Below are 19,067 nucleotides of genomic sequence, written 5' to 3'. Positions count from 1 at the left end.
TTCTCTCTGGCATGGCATGCTGAGCACAAACTCAATGCAAGTGAATAAATGCTCTTTTCTCACTGGCTTCCTGACAACCTGACTACAAATGGAGACCTCACACGCAAAACCAGTCATCCTTGAAGACCCTGAAACTGTCAGTCTTAGTGCACTCCTAACTCACTTCACCACAAGACATTGTAGACATCTCCACGTACCATGTAGAAAAGCAAAACAGGATACCATGCTGTCCTCATTTGTTGAAGAGTTGGGAGCAGGACACATTCTCTCTCAAATATGAAATACATTAAATTCACATAACATCCTATTTCATATTTCTGGACAGCTTCTCAGCTAAGCTAAAACAATGGTATCTTAAGATTATCAAATAGCATCACATCTTAATCTTTTTAAGTAAAAAGACACAAGCTTTTTGCTTTCCATGTGCCCCCAAGCAGCCTGTATTTCAGACTTGCTGTGGCAAGGAAAACCTGAGACAGCAAATTCATCTTCTAAGACTTCACGCAAAACATTGAACCAAAAGATAGCCTTCCATTACTCTGTTCCAAGTATTCTCTCGCTTTCTGAAGCTGCAAATCTCAACGTTATGTTTTGTTTAGGAGATTGAAGTCTAAACTGAACACAACAAAACTCTGTGGAAAGTTTTACACCTGACCACATAAATGCATTTGTGCAAATGTCCACATTTTTCTTAGCCTCAATTCTGCGTAATGGAGATCCCACATACAAATACTGAGTAGAATCGGCAGTATCAAAGATGAAGATGTCTTAGAGATATGCAATTAAACTTAAAAAAAATTACTGTCGTCACAGATTTCCATTTTCTCATTTCTTTAAGGTTATTTATATTTCCACATGATACAATAACCATGAAGTAATATTTTATCTTCTTTTAAAACAGAATTAAGAATCATGCCACGAAAAAGCAAAAGACAAGATTATGAATTTTTGTTTTCTGAAGACTGACAACATCCCGTCCCACCACAACCTGTGACTTGCATTCCCAATGAAAACATCAGCAAAAAAACAATCTGTGTGTTCTTAAGAAACTGGCATACAGTTTCAAAGTAATCCTTTCAAACACAGCAAATTTAAATTTTCAAAAGACAAGTTGACACCTACTAGCTCAATATAAGATCGCTGATAATAAGACTTAGGTTTTCAACTACCCGTATCAATGCTGGAAATAAGAATTGTTTAAATAAATGTTCTCCTTGTCCAATGATTCATTCAAGAACATGAAACAAAGGGTAGGATCAAATAAAGGCTTCAGACTTGAATCAGTTCTTCGTAACATTACTCAAGATAGACCTCTTAAGGTGAAAAGATTGCCTTTTGCCAACTTCTCTAAATATAAGATGCTGAGAAACACATTGTCGTGGTTTAGCCTCAGATGGCAACAAAGAACCACGTGCCGCTCGCACGTGCCTTCCTAACACAGGAAGGATCGTAAGAAAAGGCAAGACTCTTGGGTTGGGACACAGGCAGTTTAACAGAACAGCAAAGGGAACAGGCAAACAACAACAACACGGATAGGGGAATATACAAACGCGATTACGGAACCGCCGCTCCCCGCCGCTCGCCGACCGGCCGGACCCGGGACGCCCCAGCCCGCTTTTAAGCAGCAACTTCCTGCCCCCTCCCCCGGCAGCTCAGGGTGGGCGTGGCTCACATGGCATGGAATACCAGGAAAAGTTAACCCTATCCCCACCGGAACCAGGACACACATTTGCCTCACAAATCCACAGCAGAATATGTTATATATCATGTTCTGTATTAAGCAAGGTGGTATCAGAGCAACCAATGATACAGTGCATGAAATCCGTGTATTCGACCAAGCTGTCAGCAACCAACATGGGAAGTTACGGTAATGCTTTCCAGACTTCAATGCAGAAGCACTTCTACCGCTTCTTCTACCTTTGCACAGGCCCCAAAGAACCTTCACTAACCATGGCTGTATGCTAAACTGCAAATTGGACCAGATTTTTAAGAAGCTGATTTTGCAAAGCTTATTTTTATATATATATATATATATATATATATATATATATATAATAACCACAGAAGATGAAAACTCAAGATAATACGTCTGTTCTCCAGCAAACACATTCATTTCACTTGTGCTTCTCATCCACTGAGTTTTCAAGGTGTTCTGATAGCATGAAAGCAACTACAGAACACTGCTGACCAGTCTGATGTGGTGAGCTTACCACCCCCAGGTACAACAGCTGAGCCCAAACTATTATTTCCCCTCCAGGGAAGGGCTAATGGCAGGATTCATAGGCTCACATAATGCCACAAACATTGCTTGATCTCAGCAGGCTGGTATGCAACCAAGTGAAAAACTTCTGCTTGCATGGTATTGCGGCAGCCTCAATAATCCAATCCACTGGGCAAACTAGAAAGACTTCAGTGACATGCACTGGAGAAGAGGCATCTCCCTGTATGTTTTTCATGATAAAGAAGAAATACATTTAAACCAAGAATTTGAGACAACCACAATGACTTAAACCCTTGTCATGCTTTTTATCCCACTTTCTTTTCGTATTTCCTCACAAAGTTCTGAAAAATTCTTGTAACTGCGTTCCCAAAAGTCACAATTTTTTTTTATAATTGTAAGCCAATTATTGTCTAAATTTTTATAGATACACAGCTATTTTCTCTAAAAGTGGGTGCTCCTTTTTTCATTTTAACTGCATTACCACAATGAGTAATGCATCTTTAGAAAAATCAGGATGCCTTCATCTTTCCTTTGCAGTGGTTAAATCCTAAAAAGAGAGCAGTAGCAGATCAAGAAGTCAAAGAAAAAGAACAATCAATTCACTGTTTGCTATTTCTGGAATTCACTTTGCTGCATTTAAGTCATAAATCCTTTCCCAAAACTACCAAAGAAAAAGGGGTTTCCTCCATTCAGACATTAAAAAAAAAAAAAAAAAAAAGAAAAACCCACAAGAAATCAAAATGGGGGACCAAACAGAGAAGACATGAGAAGGCAATAAGATTCACGATTAAAAATCATATCCTACGCTCGCATCTGTACAGAGAACAAAGAACTTCAAACACAAAGTACTCCATCTTGTCATATGCAAAAGCAATAAAGGAATTGCATAGTTATATACACCTACAATGTATCTTATCATAGCACTTAATCAAATCTTAGACACCATAACATCTCTGTCTGGATTAAAGTGCCTGAAATCTGTTAGATTAATTTTTTTAGATGGCTTTCATCCCTTCACCCCACCCATAATATCTCCTGTGAGGTCCAGCAAAGCCTGGTGCTTTTTTTTGTTGTTGTTTTTTTTCTTTTTCTTTTGATAGAAATAAACCAAGGTCTCAGATTTTCAAGGCTTTGAATGTGTTCACACTTTAAATGTGTGAAATCAACTAACAGTGGAGGCTGCAGGTAAACCTTGGCAACTTAAAAAAGCTGGACAGAAGGGATTTCCACTGAGGCAATTATGGGAAGAAAAATGGGTATTTAATACTTGTTAATTTGACACTTAAGAGTACAAACATCATGCCAAACAACGTTCTGGAAAAACAAACGCATCATAAGAACTCCTTCCTGGCTCCCTAAGCACTTGTTACCAAGGAAGGGAGTCTTTACATTAGCTCTACACATCTGGGAAGAGAAGGAAGAATGGGAAAATGGGAGCAAAAGTGGAAAAATGTAGGAGGTGGCATTTTTGGAAACATACCTCTAAGGAACTATCTTGCTTGGTTTTTTTCTCCCCGATAATGAAATATAAAAAAACTTTTTCTATGATTAAAAAAACCCCAAAACTGCAAGACATCAGCAGGAGCATAGGTCTTAGCAATCTTTGCTAGTATCTGATTACATGTGATACCCACTGAATTTACAGACACCTCAGCAATCAACTGCTAGTAGACCAAGAATAAACCCTTAGTCAGGAGACAGTTTGTGTCCTCACAGGATTAAATGCATTATTTTTACTTTTTCTTCTCCCTCCTCTTCCTTCCTCCTCCTCCCTTCATGAAGAAGTTCTGTTGGTTGAATGCTGGGGCGTATATATATATATATATGGCATATATGGGGCATATATATATATATATATAAGACCACATAAAAAACACACACAGGGTTCAGAGGTAGCTTCTGCCTTTGACAACTTCAGTTTAGAGGCAAGGCAGCCAACCGGCAAAGGAGATGAGCCACCGGGTGGGAGGACAAATAGGTAGGAACCTGTCATTTAGTAGGCCGCTCAGTAAACCAGTCTCTGAAACTCACTGCATGCCATGGCATAGCAACAACTTCAAGCATCACAGCGGAAACACAAGTTTCTCTTTTGAATCTTTTGTTAAACAATAGCTTTACAATAACTTACAACATCAGCACAAAGGCCAAAAAGATTGGCAGGGCTCGCAGCTTCAATGACTCACTGACAAGTGAAAGCTGGAAACATCAGACAAATGAAAACAAACACCATCACCGGCGTAAAAGTACACGCATAAGCCAAGATCAAACCAAATCCAAAATCCTTAAATTAAAAGCAGGGAGCAGTCTGTGTGCTGGCCAGAACAGCACTGCCTCAGTGAGTTTATGGCCCCACAGTGACAAATGAGTTTGAAAGGACCAATGGAACAACTCAATAAACAGGGAGAGCTGGAACCACTAAAATCTCTCCCATCTCATTCACCTGTAGTACCCTACCTGGTAGCCCAGCGTATTTTCTAGCTACATAACACATACTACTTTGTCCTCATTTGAGGTCACGCAGAACCAATGTTCTGTTCAGTAATTTTTACTTTTCAGTTAAGCCTCTTCTAACTGCACTCTCTGAAATTAATAGCATATTTTTAAGACTGTAGCCCACTTCCAGACACTGATAAGACCTGATTGCTTCTAATTTATGCCAAGGAATGGTACGCAGAGAGGCTCTTGCTTATACTTATTGCTATAACAACCAAGATCAGGTACCTTTGTTATTTGCCCCATTGGAGGGTCGGAAGCGGAAGAGCGTAGAGAGGTTGCACCTGTGGGGAGAAGCAGACAGGACAGGTGACCCAAAACTGACCAACAGGCTATTTCATCCCATCTGCATCACGCTCAGTATAAAAGCTGAGGGATCAAAGGGTCAACTCTCTTTCTTCAATGGCCGGCATCTGAGGAGGACTCTGTTCATCTGCCTTTGATCCCGATCCAAGTCTTCCTGAATCCAGTCCCAGAAACCAGTTCCTATCCATCACTGAGTCCAATTAGGGACTTTCCCAGTGCCCACCGGTGACGGGATCATCATCCTGGGAGCTTGATATGGTTTTGTATATATTTCATTATTTTATTTTTATTTCATTATTAATATTTCATTAGAGTCATATAGCTTTTTTCTAAATTCCTAAGTCTCTTTCTCTCTCTCTTTCCTCTCCTTGGAGAGAGAAGTTGGTGAGAGCATCAGTCATTTGTTTCAGTGGCCAGTCCAGCCCAAACCACAACACACCCATTAAGGAGTAACTTTTCAGCAGTGAAACTCTTTTTAGGAAAGAGAGACAGAAAAACAATGAAAAACTAATGAAGTCACTTCTACTAATACAAAAAAGTAAACAATTAAAGAGAGTGTTCCATCAAATTCCTATGAGGGTAACTTAAATGATATACTTCTCCTTGACTATTTTTTCCTTTGAGATTCCACTGCTACAGAACCTCCCAATAGAATTCATCAACACAACAGAAAACAGAAACATAGATAGCATTTACACGAGAAGTTTCTTGGCCTAAAGTTCTGGAGTCAGCCAGGTAAAAAAAGAATTAATCTAACCCCAAATCATCATTTTTGCATTATTTCTCCATCCATAAAAGGAAGTATGGATGAGATTTCATTGCAGAGAACGCTGTAAATGGATAGCTTTGTTCCAGTTCACTACAGTTTCTTATTGATTTTCTCTCGTTTTAGCCTGCATTGATTTGTTAATCCCTTCTCTGTAACAGTTCTAATGACAAATTGAGAACAAAAAACTGCATGCTTTAGGGCCTTTTCCACCAACCTCTTGCTTCAAACCATATTTTCACTTGGATTTGGAACACGTCCATGCACACACTCTGGTTTAGACCTGACTCACCTCAAACTAGGATGGATATTTTTTTACATTGAAACCTTTCTGTTTAGGCTCCTCATGGATGAGCAAGGCAACTGAAACAATGCCAGTGAAGCAGAACTGGATTTCTGCACTAACAGTTGGTACCTTCCAAGGTTGCTGCTCACAGAGGCTTTGTCTTAACACCAAGTCCATTTTTTAAAGCAATTTCGCCACACTGCCCATGGTTGACTAGCAGGCATTAACTGCATCATGCATGTGAATGGCACTAGTGAACGTTCACGGCATTTGTTGGTGCAAGGAAGCACTTCAGAGGAGCAATGAGCTGGATCACAAGTTGTCTCTGAGCTCATAGTGAGTTGCAGTCATGGTACACTCTTATTAGAATAATCCATGCAGAAGGTTGGGACCCAGCCAGTATTTTTAATTTAAGAATATAGTATGAGCATATACAGGTCACAGTTACAAATGACATGACTTAGATTAGTCATTTTGCTACTGATAGGCTCACTAAATACAGCTACCAGTTTGGTCTCATTGTTAGGGCTACACTACTGACAGCTCATGCATGTCTGCATAAGCCGTGGCTACTGCTGCAAGTAGTTTTAGTCTTTTTCCGTTTCCCTTCACTTGAGCTATTAATTTAGAATTCTAACTGCAACATGCTATCAAACAGAAAATAAATTTATGCATTATGAAGTTTAAGGCTCCACCCACAGTCACATTTATAACACCACAGTCATCACATGTTCGGTAGGTCTCCAACTCCTGACTTCATCCCATGTCAGTCCTCTCCTACTTCACCCAAACTGTAGGTAAATCAATCCTTTGGGGTCTCCCATACAGATTACAAAGCAGCCTGACCCCTGCCTGCCACCTCAGTGCTACAGTACAACCCCAGCAGAGCAATTTTGGTCATTTTAAACCAACTCTCATCTGCAAAAGTGGTAATTGGAAAACATCTAGTTTGTACTCACACAGCATACGCTCTCTGGCATGCAAAGGCAGTGCGGGAGTTTTCCTTTGCCATTCACATGGTGGAAATTTGATTTCCCATCTCCCTTTCTGCAATGCCAGCTGCAGAGAAATCAGTATGGGTGACAGGAAGCATGATGCTGGAATAAATATAATCTTCTCTCTGCTTTCCAAAAATTACACACCTAGAGTTGGTGATCTAGGCTCTGCTTATAACCACAAGGAGAAGAGGAAAGCAAAGCTCCCCTTCCTCTCATCTAGTGTTAAATACCTGAGCTTGATTTCACTAAATTATTTACAACAAAATTGTGACTGGGTTACAGTTTTCACGGAGCAGACTAATATTTCCAGAGTAACCTGTTGTCTAACACACTGGCATTCCTAACTTCTAGAAATGATTTCACTATGAGTGTTAAATGTCTCTCTATCCAGGCCATAAGATATTCTTTACAAACCACGGTCATGCCTTAATAGGATAAAAAAAGCACAGAATAAACGGGATGGCTACCTAGCCAAAAAGTTGTATTTGAATTTCAGCAGTTTGTTACTGCTCTCAATTTCCTGCTAGGAGCAGGACAGGGAGAACCGACTGACCTAAGTAGTAAATCACATTTCCTCATTCCCTGTGATATAACCGTAAACTCCTCTCAACCTTCTTGCAGCATTGCCAAGATTAGCGTTATTCTCCTACGCAGGGCATGCAGATCACACAAACACAGCTAATCTAACACAGACTTTCTATTTCATATGCAGACTGCAGTTTCATTCTTTTGATCATCCTGTTTGTTTTTTTCCACCCCCTAATGATAATTCCAACAATTTGGTCTTAATTGAAACTTCTCATCTGCACAGTCAGTCGTAGTCAGAACCCACTTTTCCATGGCCTTTATTTTCCTTTTTTGCCCCTTAAAACGCACTGATAAGCCAAGAACTTGATTTCCACTCTTGCAAGAATATTAAAGGGACCGTCTCTACATTGCAATTTTTATCATTGCATCTCTAAAATAGCGTAACAAAACCAATCTGCACCAATCAAGAAAAATTCAACAATGCCACTTCTCAAAGGACATAGATCAAGACCAACTTGTAAAAGAACAACTCATGACCAAAAAACCAAGAAAACACTGCACTACTTGCTTACCAAGTGAGAAACTCCACATCATTTCAACTTGAGAATGAGGATAATTCAATTAATTGGTCCAGAAGGACCTCACAAACCCCTCAGCAGAAGACAAGCTGGCCTTTACCCCTCCTTCTATGGGGGTCTCTCCTCATGAAGAATCACTAGGTGGACAGATCTACAGCATTAACAACATCCAGGGAAAGCAATACACACCAATTGAAATATAACACAAGTAGTAATCTGACCTGTCTGGAGCATGCAGATATCAACTAATTTTCCCTTCTATTGATATCACAAGAGAGGAAGCTTAATGAGCAATTTAGAATGTGTGGTGGAATGTGTAACACCTGGGTTCTCTTCTCAACTTTCCAGCTGACTTGCTGTTGCACCTCAAGTCACATCATTTCTCTGTTTCCACTCCTATCCCCTGCTTGTTTTTATTATTAGCTTATTATTAGCTTTTATTATTAGCGCAAAGTAATAACCACCTTTTACTGTGAATTTTCCAGGGCTTACATCTGTTTCTGTGGCACAGTTAGGAGTTTTAAGGCAAGCTGACAAATCAAAGAACAAGGAACACAGTTTATTGAAACTTTGTTTTTCGTAACACCACTTCTATTGAACTATGTCCTTGGATTATCTAGAAGTTATTGAGCTTGGAAAACTAGAGAGACTTTTGCATTTACCTCCTTCCCTAACAACCAAAGTGGGTTTTTTAAGCAGCTTATTGGATCTTTTACTATATATACATTCTCAATCTTTGAGCAGTAAAATCTGGTTTAGGAAAGTTCAATTTGTTGTTTCTCTCCCACAAAAATATAAATCTCATTTTGACCATTCAAAATAAAGAACATAGCTACAAATACTTACAGTACCCAGTAAAACAACTAAGTATACAAAAGCCATGCACACAGCACAGAGGTAATGTATATGTAACACCATCAGGTTACTTATTTAACATCCTTTAAGTCTCAACTACAGCCTTACTTACAGAGAGGCCTCTAAAAATTTTCCCCAAGAAGTCAAAAAAATACAAAAACAGTTGTCATTTTTTGTAAATCAAAAGGTTCCATTTTCAATAGTATTGTGTCAATATGTTAAGACAATAATGATGCTTGTATATTGACCTATCGGTCATATAATAATCAACCAATTAATTCTCATTGTCTTGTAGGTAGATGCTTAATATTTTGGAACAGGAATGGGGAAAAGGGGAAAAACTAGAACATATTAAAAACGAAGCTATATTTCAAATACTAAAATTAAGCAAAAATGATACATTACTGTAACTGCCACTGAAAAGACTGGCAATAAACTTTGACTGCAAAGGACCATGAGAATGTGTGTATTCATGATGGCATTCCCTGAAGAAAGGAACCACACGGAGGATCCAAACCAATCTGTATTGCACGGGACGAACATAAACACCCTGGGACAAATGCACACACTGGAATTATAGACCACAGTAGGATCAGGATAAACCCAGCAGCTACAGGTTGCCACAAGTCCATCGTTTATTTTCACTCCCTGACACAATTACCCCCTTCATCCACCATCAAGATTTAAGTTGGGTGATAGTAAAACTGAGGAGGGAATTAAGCCCAAGAAAACACATGCTCAAAAGTGACAGCGTGACACAGAATTTTTTTTTTAATTTCTTAACTGAAATTTCAGATCTTCCTCCTCATAAAACTGTAATCTAGCCTACTTTAACCAGAGAAAGGATACGATGAAAACATGGCTCCATGTGAACAGTGCTGCATATCCAAAACGACTGTAGCCCACCCTTCCATCCATTTTAGCAGGAAACATTCAGCACTGCACAATGACTTCTCACTTGTTTATTGCTGCAGCAAACGTTTGCTGCAATGTGAATGACATGCTGAACATACCACAAACAGTAAAACGATAGCTATTAAAACCAAAAATACCAAACGGACTAGAAAAGCATTTTGACAAGGAGGAAACATTAAACCAGGTCTTTGTAGCATTTGCTAAATACAGAGGCTCATCATATTTCAGGCCATTTGTATTTAATTGTCCTTTCATCTGAAGAGCAGTGGATATGAATGCACATCAGGCAGCAGATGAGTCAGATGTTCTGAAGAGGTCCAATCAAGGACGCCCCACAACACAAGAGCACTGCGTGCATAATGTCTCACACAACTGACTTTGGCTACAGCCTGAAGTTTCTTTTCAGTGCCTCATCCTAGTCCATGGTGGTTATGCACCAAAGCACCAAGAAGAAAATAATAAATAGACGTGCAGTCACATAATTCATAAAGTTAAAACATATGAGACTGGGAATCTGATGTCCACACACTCTTTTGAAGCTGCCAGGAAGGCATACTCAGATTACTAAGTAATTATCTAAAATTCAGGGTTTTGTTCTTCCATTGTTTCAGTTGAAAGAAAAGAAAAAAAAGCACTCATATTTCTCGATGTCAATACTTCCAAATGAGTTTGTCAGATGAAGTCAAACTCACCATGGAATGGGTCACTTGCATCACTTCAAAAATCAGGTTTTGGAGTGGCAGACAGACACAGACATTACATCAATTTCAGCACAAAGAAAGTAGAATCCCTGGTCTTTGGTGGAGAAGGCAGGTAAGCCAGGAGCATGGAGACAAGGAGCAGCACAGGAGGTTAAATCTACTGTGCTGACCTTGAGATAAACTAGTGTGCCTTTTATACTGTCCTCTAATCCTTAGATTAGTTTCTCAATTTTGGTTTTAACAATATTAACTGAAGCGCAGAAGCAATCAGCAGACCAGAACTTTGCCAAAAATTCAGTTGAATCACTAAAAGTGATTTCTAAAAATAGACCACGGATAAAAATCACTAGTTGAAATCCTCAACTGTTAAACTAGCTCTCTGCATTAAACATGCAAATTGGAATTGTTAATTCAAGGTAAACATGGAAAAGAACTCATCTTCTCTGTATTCCTTTTAATTCAGCGCTCAAATCAAACCTCATCTCCATACATCAACAAATGGAAAAAGGGAGAGCTTGTGTGTGAATGAAAACCAGCTCACATTCTACATATCCTACATACTGCAATTTAATGCATTTTTAAGTATAAATTCTAGCTCTGGCATTATTTTGTAATCTTGAAGTGAAACAATTTAGGCTCTTATCTGCTTTTTCCTTTTCTCATCAACACAGCTCCTCTCAGGGTACAAATGACACTAGCTCTTGATCACGCTCTTCTTAAATCATCTTCATGCTGTTAGCTCTGAAAAGAATGATGCCTGCTCCAGAACACTGCCATTGCTAATCACTCAAATCAGGTCTCTCATAGGCCTATAAGGAGGAAGAGCGCTGAGGGCAGCAGAATGAAGATGAGATTGTTTTTCTCTTCCTTTTCAAGGAATGTATCTGAATGCATCCCTTTCCTTCACCTTCATGGATCACTCGTCCTGCCAAGCATAAATTCCCCTGTGCAAAAGCTATGGCTGCCTTGGCTTTGTATTGTACGAGAAACAACAGAACTATCTACTTCAGGCATTGCCCAAAGCACAAATGAAAAACAGCATGAAACAGATTCAACAACGGTGTTTCTCTACAGATATTTAGTGAAAAAAGCAGGGACACCCACCTCAGAATTAGTAAGAAAGCTGTTTGAGACTCAGTGGAGTCAACACTGACTAAACAAATTATTCATTACTGCAGCACCCTGGGCTCTGAAGCTCCATTTCACATCTGTGAGTGCACACATTCACACAACACTGATGATGGGAAAGTGCAGAGGCTGACTCTTCTAACCAAGTCTCACTATGGAAGACTACCAAGAGGCTGCAACACAGTACATACATTGCGGCTGAAGCTGTCAACTTGTACTTACCCCTTGCATTTTGACTGCCAGCTACCCCCCAGAGAGATGCATACCTTTTGACTGGTTATCTGCCCAGATGGGACCTGCACATTCCCTGCCAACAGGACAATTGCCATATGCCGCCTCAGCCACGAAAAAGCCAAGAAAATGGTTTGTAGGCAGTACAGGTCAGATGTTGCTTCAGACTACAGCAAACAACTCGAGTAAAGTTTTCTTTCTAATCTTTCCGATTCAGAAAGGCTGAGGGTCTTGGCTCTTTTCAGGCTGGAAAAAAGACAACTGAGGGGGGATCTTAACAATGCTTAACAATACTTAAAGGGTGGGTGTCAGGAGGATGGGGCCAGGCTCTTTTCAGTGGTGCCCGTCAACAGAACAAGAGGTAACGGACACAAACTTGAACATCTGTCGTGGTTTTGGCCGGACTGGCCAAGCAGAATGACAGATGTCCCTTCCCCCCGCTCTCTCCTCAGAGAGGAGTGGAAGAGATAAGGAGATTTAGGAGTTTAGAAAAAGAACTAAACTACTTTAATGAAAATAATAATAAATAAGAAAATAGTAAATAATAATAGAATAATAAAAATTAAAGAAGAAAAAAGTATACAATATATACAAAACCGTATCCAGCTACCAGGATGACGATCACGTCACCAGCAGACACAGGGAAAGTCCCAGACTGGAGTCAGCGATGGACAGGAGCTGAATTCCGCAACTAGAGTCAGGAATGCTCGGATCGGTATCAAAGGCAGACAAACAGACAGGGTCCTCCTCAGACATCGGCCATTGAAGAAAAAACGAGCCAGAGCCCCCTTGCCCCTTTGATCCCTCAGCTTTTATACTGAGCGTGATGCAGATGGGATGGAATACCCTGTTGGTCAGTTTTGGGTCACCTGTCCCGTCTGCTCTAACTGCAGGTGGGACCCCTCTACGCTTCTCTGCTGATGACCCTCTAATGGGGCAAAACAGTGAAGTTAGCTGACCTTGGTCATTATAGCAATAAGTCTAAGCAAGAGCCTTTGTGCATACCGTTCCTTGGTATAATCAGGTCTTATCACTCTGAGAGTGAACAGTGTCTGAACCATATGCTGTTAATTTCAGACTTTAGTCAGTTAGAAGAGGCCCAGCTAAAAAGTAAAATTACAAATCAGAAAATTGGTTCTGTTTTACCTCAAACCAGGACAACATAGGAAGTTCCGTCTCAACATGAGAAGGAACTTCTTTACTTTGAGGGTGGCAAAGCACTGGAACAGGCTGCCCAGGGAGGTGGTGGAGTCTCCGTCTCTGGAGACATTCAAAACCCACCTGGAGCGTCCCTGTGCAACCTGCTCTAGGTGACCCTGCTCTGGCAGGGGTCTTGGACTTGATGATCTCCAGAGGTCCCTTCCGACTCCTACCATTCTGTGATCTTGATGCTTGAGAATAAACCATTTTGTATCAAATTAGCCATATGAAAAGAAAGCCTCCAATATCACTCAAGGGCATTTTAAATTAGAGAAATAGTCTAGAAGCTGCAGCACTATTATTTATCAGCTAGAGAAAGGCAATTGGATAAACCATTACAGAGGGCTTCAGACAAAAGTAGCACTGTAACTGGGCAGAGTCCCAGCTGATCTGCTAGTCCGTATCGCAGGTTCAGCTGTCTCCTGCACACATTGATATCTGAGAGAACTTGGCATTTTCTGCTAATGGTAACTCTGGTTCCACCAAGGAAAAATCAGTTTCCGAATGCAAAAACCTTTTAAGACATTTGAAATAATTGAATTTTATTAAATTCTGAGCTTACAGGAAGAGCTGCAAGGGCTTGTGCTGCAGCATTTGAAAAGGTTCTATTAGGAAATTGTTCTGATTACCATTTTTTTTCCGAGATTTTTTTGGGTGCATTAAAGTAATTTTCTTCTTTACCTGAGATGCTCCATTTAGGCAAGGCACTGAAATAGGAATGTTACACAACAGCTCGAAGCGTTGTTCAGATGCTATGCATGCCTCCGGCCCATCGGGAACCACTGCGTGCCTTCCAAGTTGCCCATAGTCCGCTCTGCCCCAGGTGAACACCTTGCCAGTTTCTAAACAGAAAACACATTTCAAGATTACTTATTCACTAGGTTCCTGGAACATCTGGATACCAATTCAAAACTAGAACAACATTTCTTGATGCATCTTGTCTGCAGCTTCAAAAAACCTAGTGAAAACTTATTTCTGGGAGCAGCAGAAAAAAATATTAGAACTAGCTAAAGACATATTATGATGTACTTCTGTGCAGGTACTCAAACTTCATTAACTTGTTTTCTAGCAGAATATCTGTAGGGCAGCCTGGGCTATAAATGAAACTACATCAACAAAAGCTGCATAAACTGGGCATTCTGCACACAATATATGCACCTTGGTTATACAAAGGACATTTTTTTAGCTTAGCAGAAGCACACACAAAACAGTTTATTCTGAAACATAAAAGATTCTTCTCTATTCCCTGTCTTTGCCATAGAGACATCCATTGCATGTCCTGTATTTAACATACAGTTTATGTTTTCCTGATAGAAATTACCTTCTGTCACAGCTTCTGTCAGCTGAGTAACAACTCTCAGGACAGCAACTGGTTAGTCAGAAGCACCACCAGAGTTGTCATTAAACATTGGAAATGCACTGGTTTGTTTTCACAGGAATACACTGGCCAAGGAAAGATAAATTTAAATGAAATCAGCACTATATGGATCACCCTTCTCTCCACATATTATACCAGATTCACCTTTCTTCAGCATGAATAACATCCATAAAGCAGTTCTTTTAACCTTCAGTCCACAACATTTAAAAAAAAACAACAAACAAACAAAACCAAAAAAACCCACAACAAAAAATCCACATACATTAAAAAAAAAACAAACACCCAAAACAAATCACAATTATACTATGTGATAGGTTTATCTTCTTAATAGTAAATAGATCTCTGCAGGTAAGACATGGAAAGCTGACCATTCTGGGCTTCCAATTAAAAAAAAGTTACATACACAGAGCATAAACAGTAGAAGCAGAAACCCACACTCCAGCCAAGAACAAAGCCTGCAATGACCTTGAGTTACATACACACTTCAGCCAAGCTTCAAATTTCTCTCCAGAAATGAACTCGAGTCATAAGCCAAATGATGTGCATTTGAGGAAAACATAATCAGGTCAAGCAAGTCAGCTTCAACACACACACACTTCTCCCCTTGTCAGTCAGTACAGACACACCCCACAGAGAGACCGGGAGCAGGGGATAGCAGTCACACCGCCCAAAGGTGATAGTTGAGGGTTTTCTTAACACATGCCATAACACAAACCTTTAGAAACCTGAACACCTCCCTCTTCCTTTGGGTGCTGTTAAACTGTCCTGAAGGGGATGCAGGTGGGCCCTGCTAGTTTGTGGAGTTTAAGCTGATAATGTATCTCATAAATAAACTGGAAACCACTAACTTTGTGTCTTTAAGCAGATGATATATATATGCATTTCCCTTGGAAATCTGCTAGCAGTGTTATCTTTTGCTCCAATCTTTGCTACAGTTTTTCGCATGCATTCTCTCAGAGCACTGATAATCTTCCTCTGAAATAATTAAGTGACAAAATTAGTTGTCCTTTTCTCTCAAGGGCACAAGTATTTTCTTTCTTTAGAGCTTCCTAGCATTTCAGGGAAAAGTTGAAACCAGTCACATACTACTGTTGATACAAGTGAGGTCTTTCAATATGGTCGCTTCATTTTTTTTAGGTTAAAGCATTAGTTATTATTAGTAGTAGTTATTAGTTGTTATTATTATTAGTTAAAGCAAAGTTTCATGAAGAGAACTACCAGTATACTTTACAGAGATTAGGGAAACAGTTTGCAGTTTAAAAAGCATGCTTGTTCTGAAGGTAATATATTGACTTTGCAATTTGTATAGATCTCTGCTGAAAACATCTGCAGCTACAAAAATGTTGCAAGTCTCCTACATCAGTACATTACATAGCAAACTTAAACATCGACTAAGCTTCAGGCTTTTACATCAGACCAGGTTACTGTACCTATCCAGAACCCTATTAGTGGGCTGGAAAAGGACAGGCAAGCTGCTCTATTTTGAATCAACTACAGGGACTGAAGCTGAATTTTATGAAATTCAAAGCCAGAAAGAATTTCAGTAACATCTAGTTAGATCATTAACATACCACAGGCTCTCAAGCGCTACCCAGACATTGCTGTATTGATCCCAAGGACCATAGTTTAACTCTCAGAAACCAAAAGCATCATGTGTCACAGGCAAAGATTTCAGCAATCTGCAAGACCTCTGGAAAGGCAAGCAGTGTATTTGATAATACAGACCCAGATCCTCATATGCAGTCTATAGCACTAGCCTGTACCCAGAGGTTCCTCTCAAGTCTGACTTTTGGGGGAAAAAATTTCTTTCCCAACCAAATCTGGTACTCTGTCTGGACCTAGACACGAACAAGAAACAGCAGCCACTAATATCATAAAAATGATTCATTGCACTATCACATCAAGGTACTTGTTCCACCTTGTCTCAAGTCTCGTCTGCAGCTGGTGTCTGGATTTACATGAAGGCAGTCTAAAATCCCAACAGACACCTGACCAGTTACTCACCAAGAAAATAATTTTCCCACAGTGACTAGCAGAAACCAGGGAACAGCTGACACAATCACCATCTTGAGGAGCAGCTAGAGCAAGTTCTGTGCAAAGCAAGCAATTCTCTCCCCCTCTGCAAAGGCCTGTGAAAGGTGGGAAAAAGTGCAGTGGTCTACAGCTTCCCAGACTGCAAGATCAGAGCAAAACACCACAACCACCTACTCTGAAGAAATACTAAACTGCATACTTAATTTCCCCTTATGAATTAAGTCTAGCAAGTCCATCATCTGCCCCAAGCTGCTGCCTCCAGGTTTACCTGTTTTTACTTTTCAGAAACCATTCCTCTCTTCAACAGGGTTAATTTGTCTAACCACAGTTGCCATCAGCTGCTTATTGTGTCTTTATCAATGACTGGAAAAAGGCCCTCTCTCCACTATCTAGTATCTTCTCCACGTGGCAGGGTCTATACAAGTTCGGTCTTTTTTTCTGCTACACTGTGGATATTGGTCTCCTTAAGGTTCACTCTGCAATTCTGTTATTGGATCAATTTTTGAGGCCCTAGGTTGAAATTTCAACACTAACACCAAACTGAAACAGAAGTAATAGAACTGGAAACAATATGATCCCAGTGGTTTTATTCAGCCTTACAAAGGCTTTGAAGTATGCTCATCTCTATTATTGCAAATTATTCCAGTAAATTCAGTGGAACTGAAGAATGCGAGCATATTTGAAGGACTAAAACCAGACAGCAATAACGCTTAGCTATAACAAAACATCTTCCATCCACAGATTTTATTTTCTTTCGCTGGACAAGGAAGCACAGAACTACTTACACATGCAAAACCAAACAGAGCCTTTAGGAGAACATAAACTGTTTCTGTTTACAGACAGAAATAATTGTAATTAACTTTTTCCTTTTTGCCACTATAAGGGAAATAAGTTTCAGGTGGTTATTGGTAAGCAAACATGGAGAACATATATTAAAAAAATTAAAGCCAGATAAATTAATTTTTTGCTTTTAGGAAGAACTTCCTGAAGCTTAGGCAAGCACCAGTTCCTTCTCAGTGCTCATCAACTCTGTTCTCACTTCTAATCGTCAGACATTCGCTCCCTGGAATTGCTCCTGTTTGGTGAGCATTCCCCTTCCCATGCTCAGTCATTCCTAATTTTCAGCTGAACACATCTGCCTACAGATCCTTTTAAAAAAAATTAAATCTGTCTTTTCTGTGAGAGAACCTAACAGAAGCTGATTTAGAAGTGTCTTCTCCATGAAATATGGATTATATTTCCAGCAAACAAACAACAACAAAAAAAAAAAAAATCAGTCTCAAGTGGAAATTTCAGGCTGAGACAAACACCAGTGCATGGAAAATTCCAGCCAAAAACGTTAAAGTCTCATCAAAATCCTAAGCAAAAGAAAGCACTGAGTTATGACAGAAAGCGTTAAGCAATTGTAATGAGAAGTATCGCTACTGTGCTACTTATAATATAGACGGTATTTTAAAATGTTCTAAGAATATTTGAGAAAAAGACATTAGTCATACAGAGTAAGGAGGTTGCAGGACAAATTACTTAAGAATGAAGGGTGATATAACAAGGAATGTTGGTCTAATATTAGAATAGAACAGATTTTAATTATAAGTCAAGAAAACATACACAGTGATGAGTCAATTGGACAGAGTACATCAACCATGGAAGTGGCTGAGGCATCAGAAAATCAGATATTTCATACCAGACTTTATACAGTAAGAGGGCACAGAAAGCAGGAGTTATATCTACAACTTGTGTGAAAGAAGGAAGCATACAATGTTGGAAAGTTTTTCCAGTTCTTCTAAGATACTAACAATGCTTCCTAAAACCTTGATCTTGCCCTGTTCTGAGCATGGAGGCTCCAATTCCAAAAGGTACTTCAACCCCTCAACTGTGAGCATCCACATTGTCCCAGATGACTTCATTGCAACTGTTCCTTTTTTCAGTGGGCAAATGCTACATCAAATAAAGGCCAGAGGGTGCAATACCATTTGGAATTAAGGAGTAACAGACGTAATTCATGGATCCTGTGTCATTCCACTGTACAACTTGAATGAAACATACAGTACAGGAGTTCAGAGAGCTGGCTGGGGGGGGTGGCGGGGGGAGGACAGAGGTAGGTCAGAAGATTTTTTTAAGAAAAACTTCCCAATGGGCCCTTAAAGAAATAGTACATACACCAGCACACTACATCATTTGAGACTCTACATACAGATGATCATACAGATCTAGTTCCCTCCTGCTCTTTGAACTGTAAACACAGCAGTCTGCATCAGTATACGTACAGCAGCAAATCATCTGAAACACATGCTCACGTCCCTCACAGAATACAGATGAGGGTACCTGCATTGTCAAGTGCTTGCAGCACTACACTGGCACTCCACTATCAGAACGGCTCCTCTGCATTTTCTTCACATCATCCTTCTGTCCTTATGCTATCACAAAGCATATACAGTTGAGAATGGCC

General features: G+C 39.8%; 1 protein-coding gene across 6 annotated transcripts in view; it reads right to left on the bottom strand.

Annotated features, from left to right (window-relative positions):
* The window catches only part of SERGEF (secretion regulating guanine nucleotide exchange factor), a 159,651-nt gene that overhangs the window by 109,945 nt on the left and 30,639 nt on the right, over positions 1-19,067 (bottom strand). For all 6 annotated transcript variants that reach the window (XR_012586825.1, XM_074585800.1, XM_074585803.1 and 3 more), the window contains exon 9: positions 13,888-14,048. Coding sequence is in view for 5 of the 6 variants with exons in the window: in XM_074585800.1 (XP_074441901.1) it covers positions 13,888-14,048 (161 nt within the window). In the remaining variant the exon portion in view is untranslated. The remainder of the gene's footprint in view (positions 1-13,887; positions 14,049-19,067) is intronic.

Source organism: Larus michahellis, chromosome 4, assembly GCF_964199755.1.
Source record: "Larus michahellis chromosome 4, bLarMic1.1, whole genome shotgun sequence".
In the NCBI taxonomy this organism is placed as follows: Eukaryota; Metazoa; Chordata; class Aves; order Charadriiformes; family Laridae; genus Larus; species Larus michahellis.
Note: the sequence above shows the minus strand (reverse complement) of the source record. Positions and strands in the feature narration are given on the sequence as shown.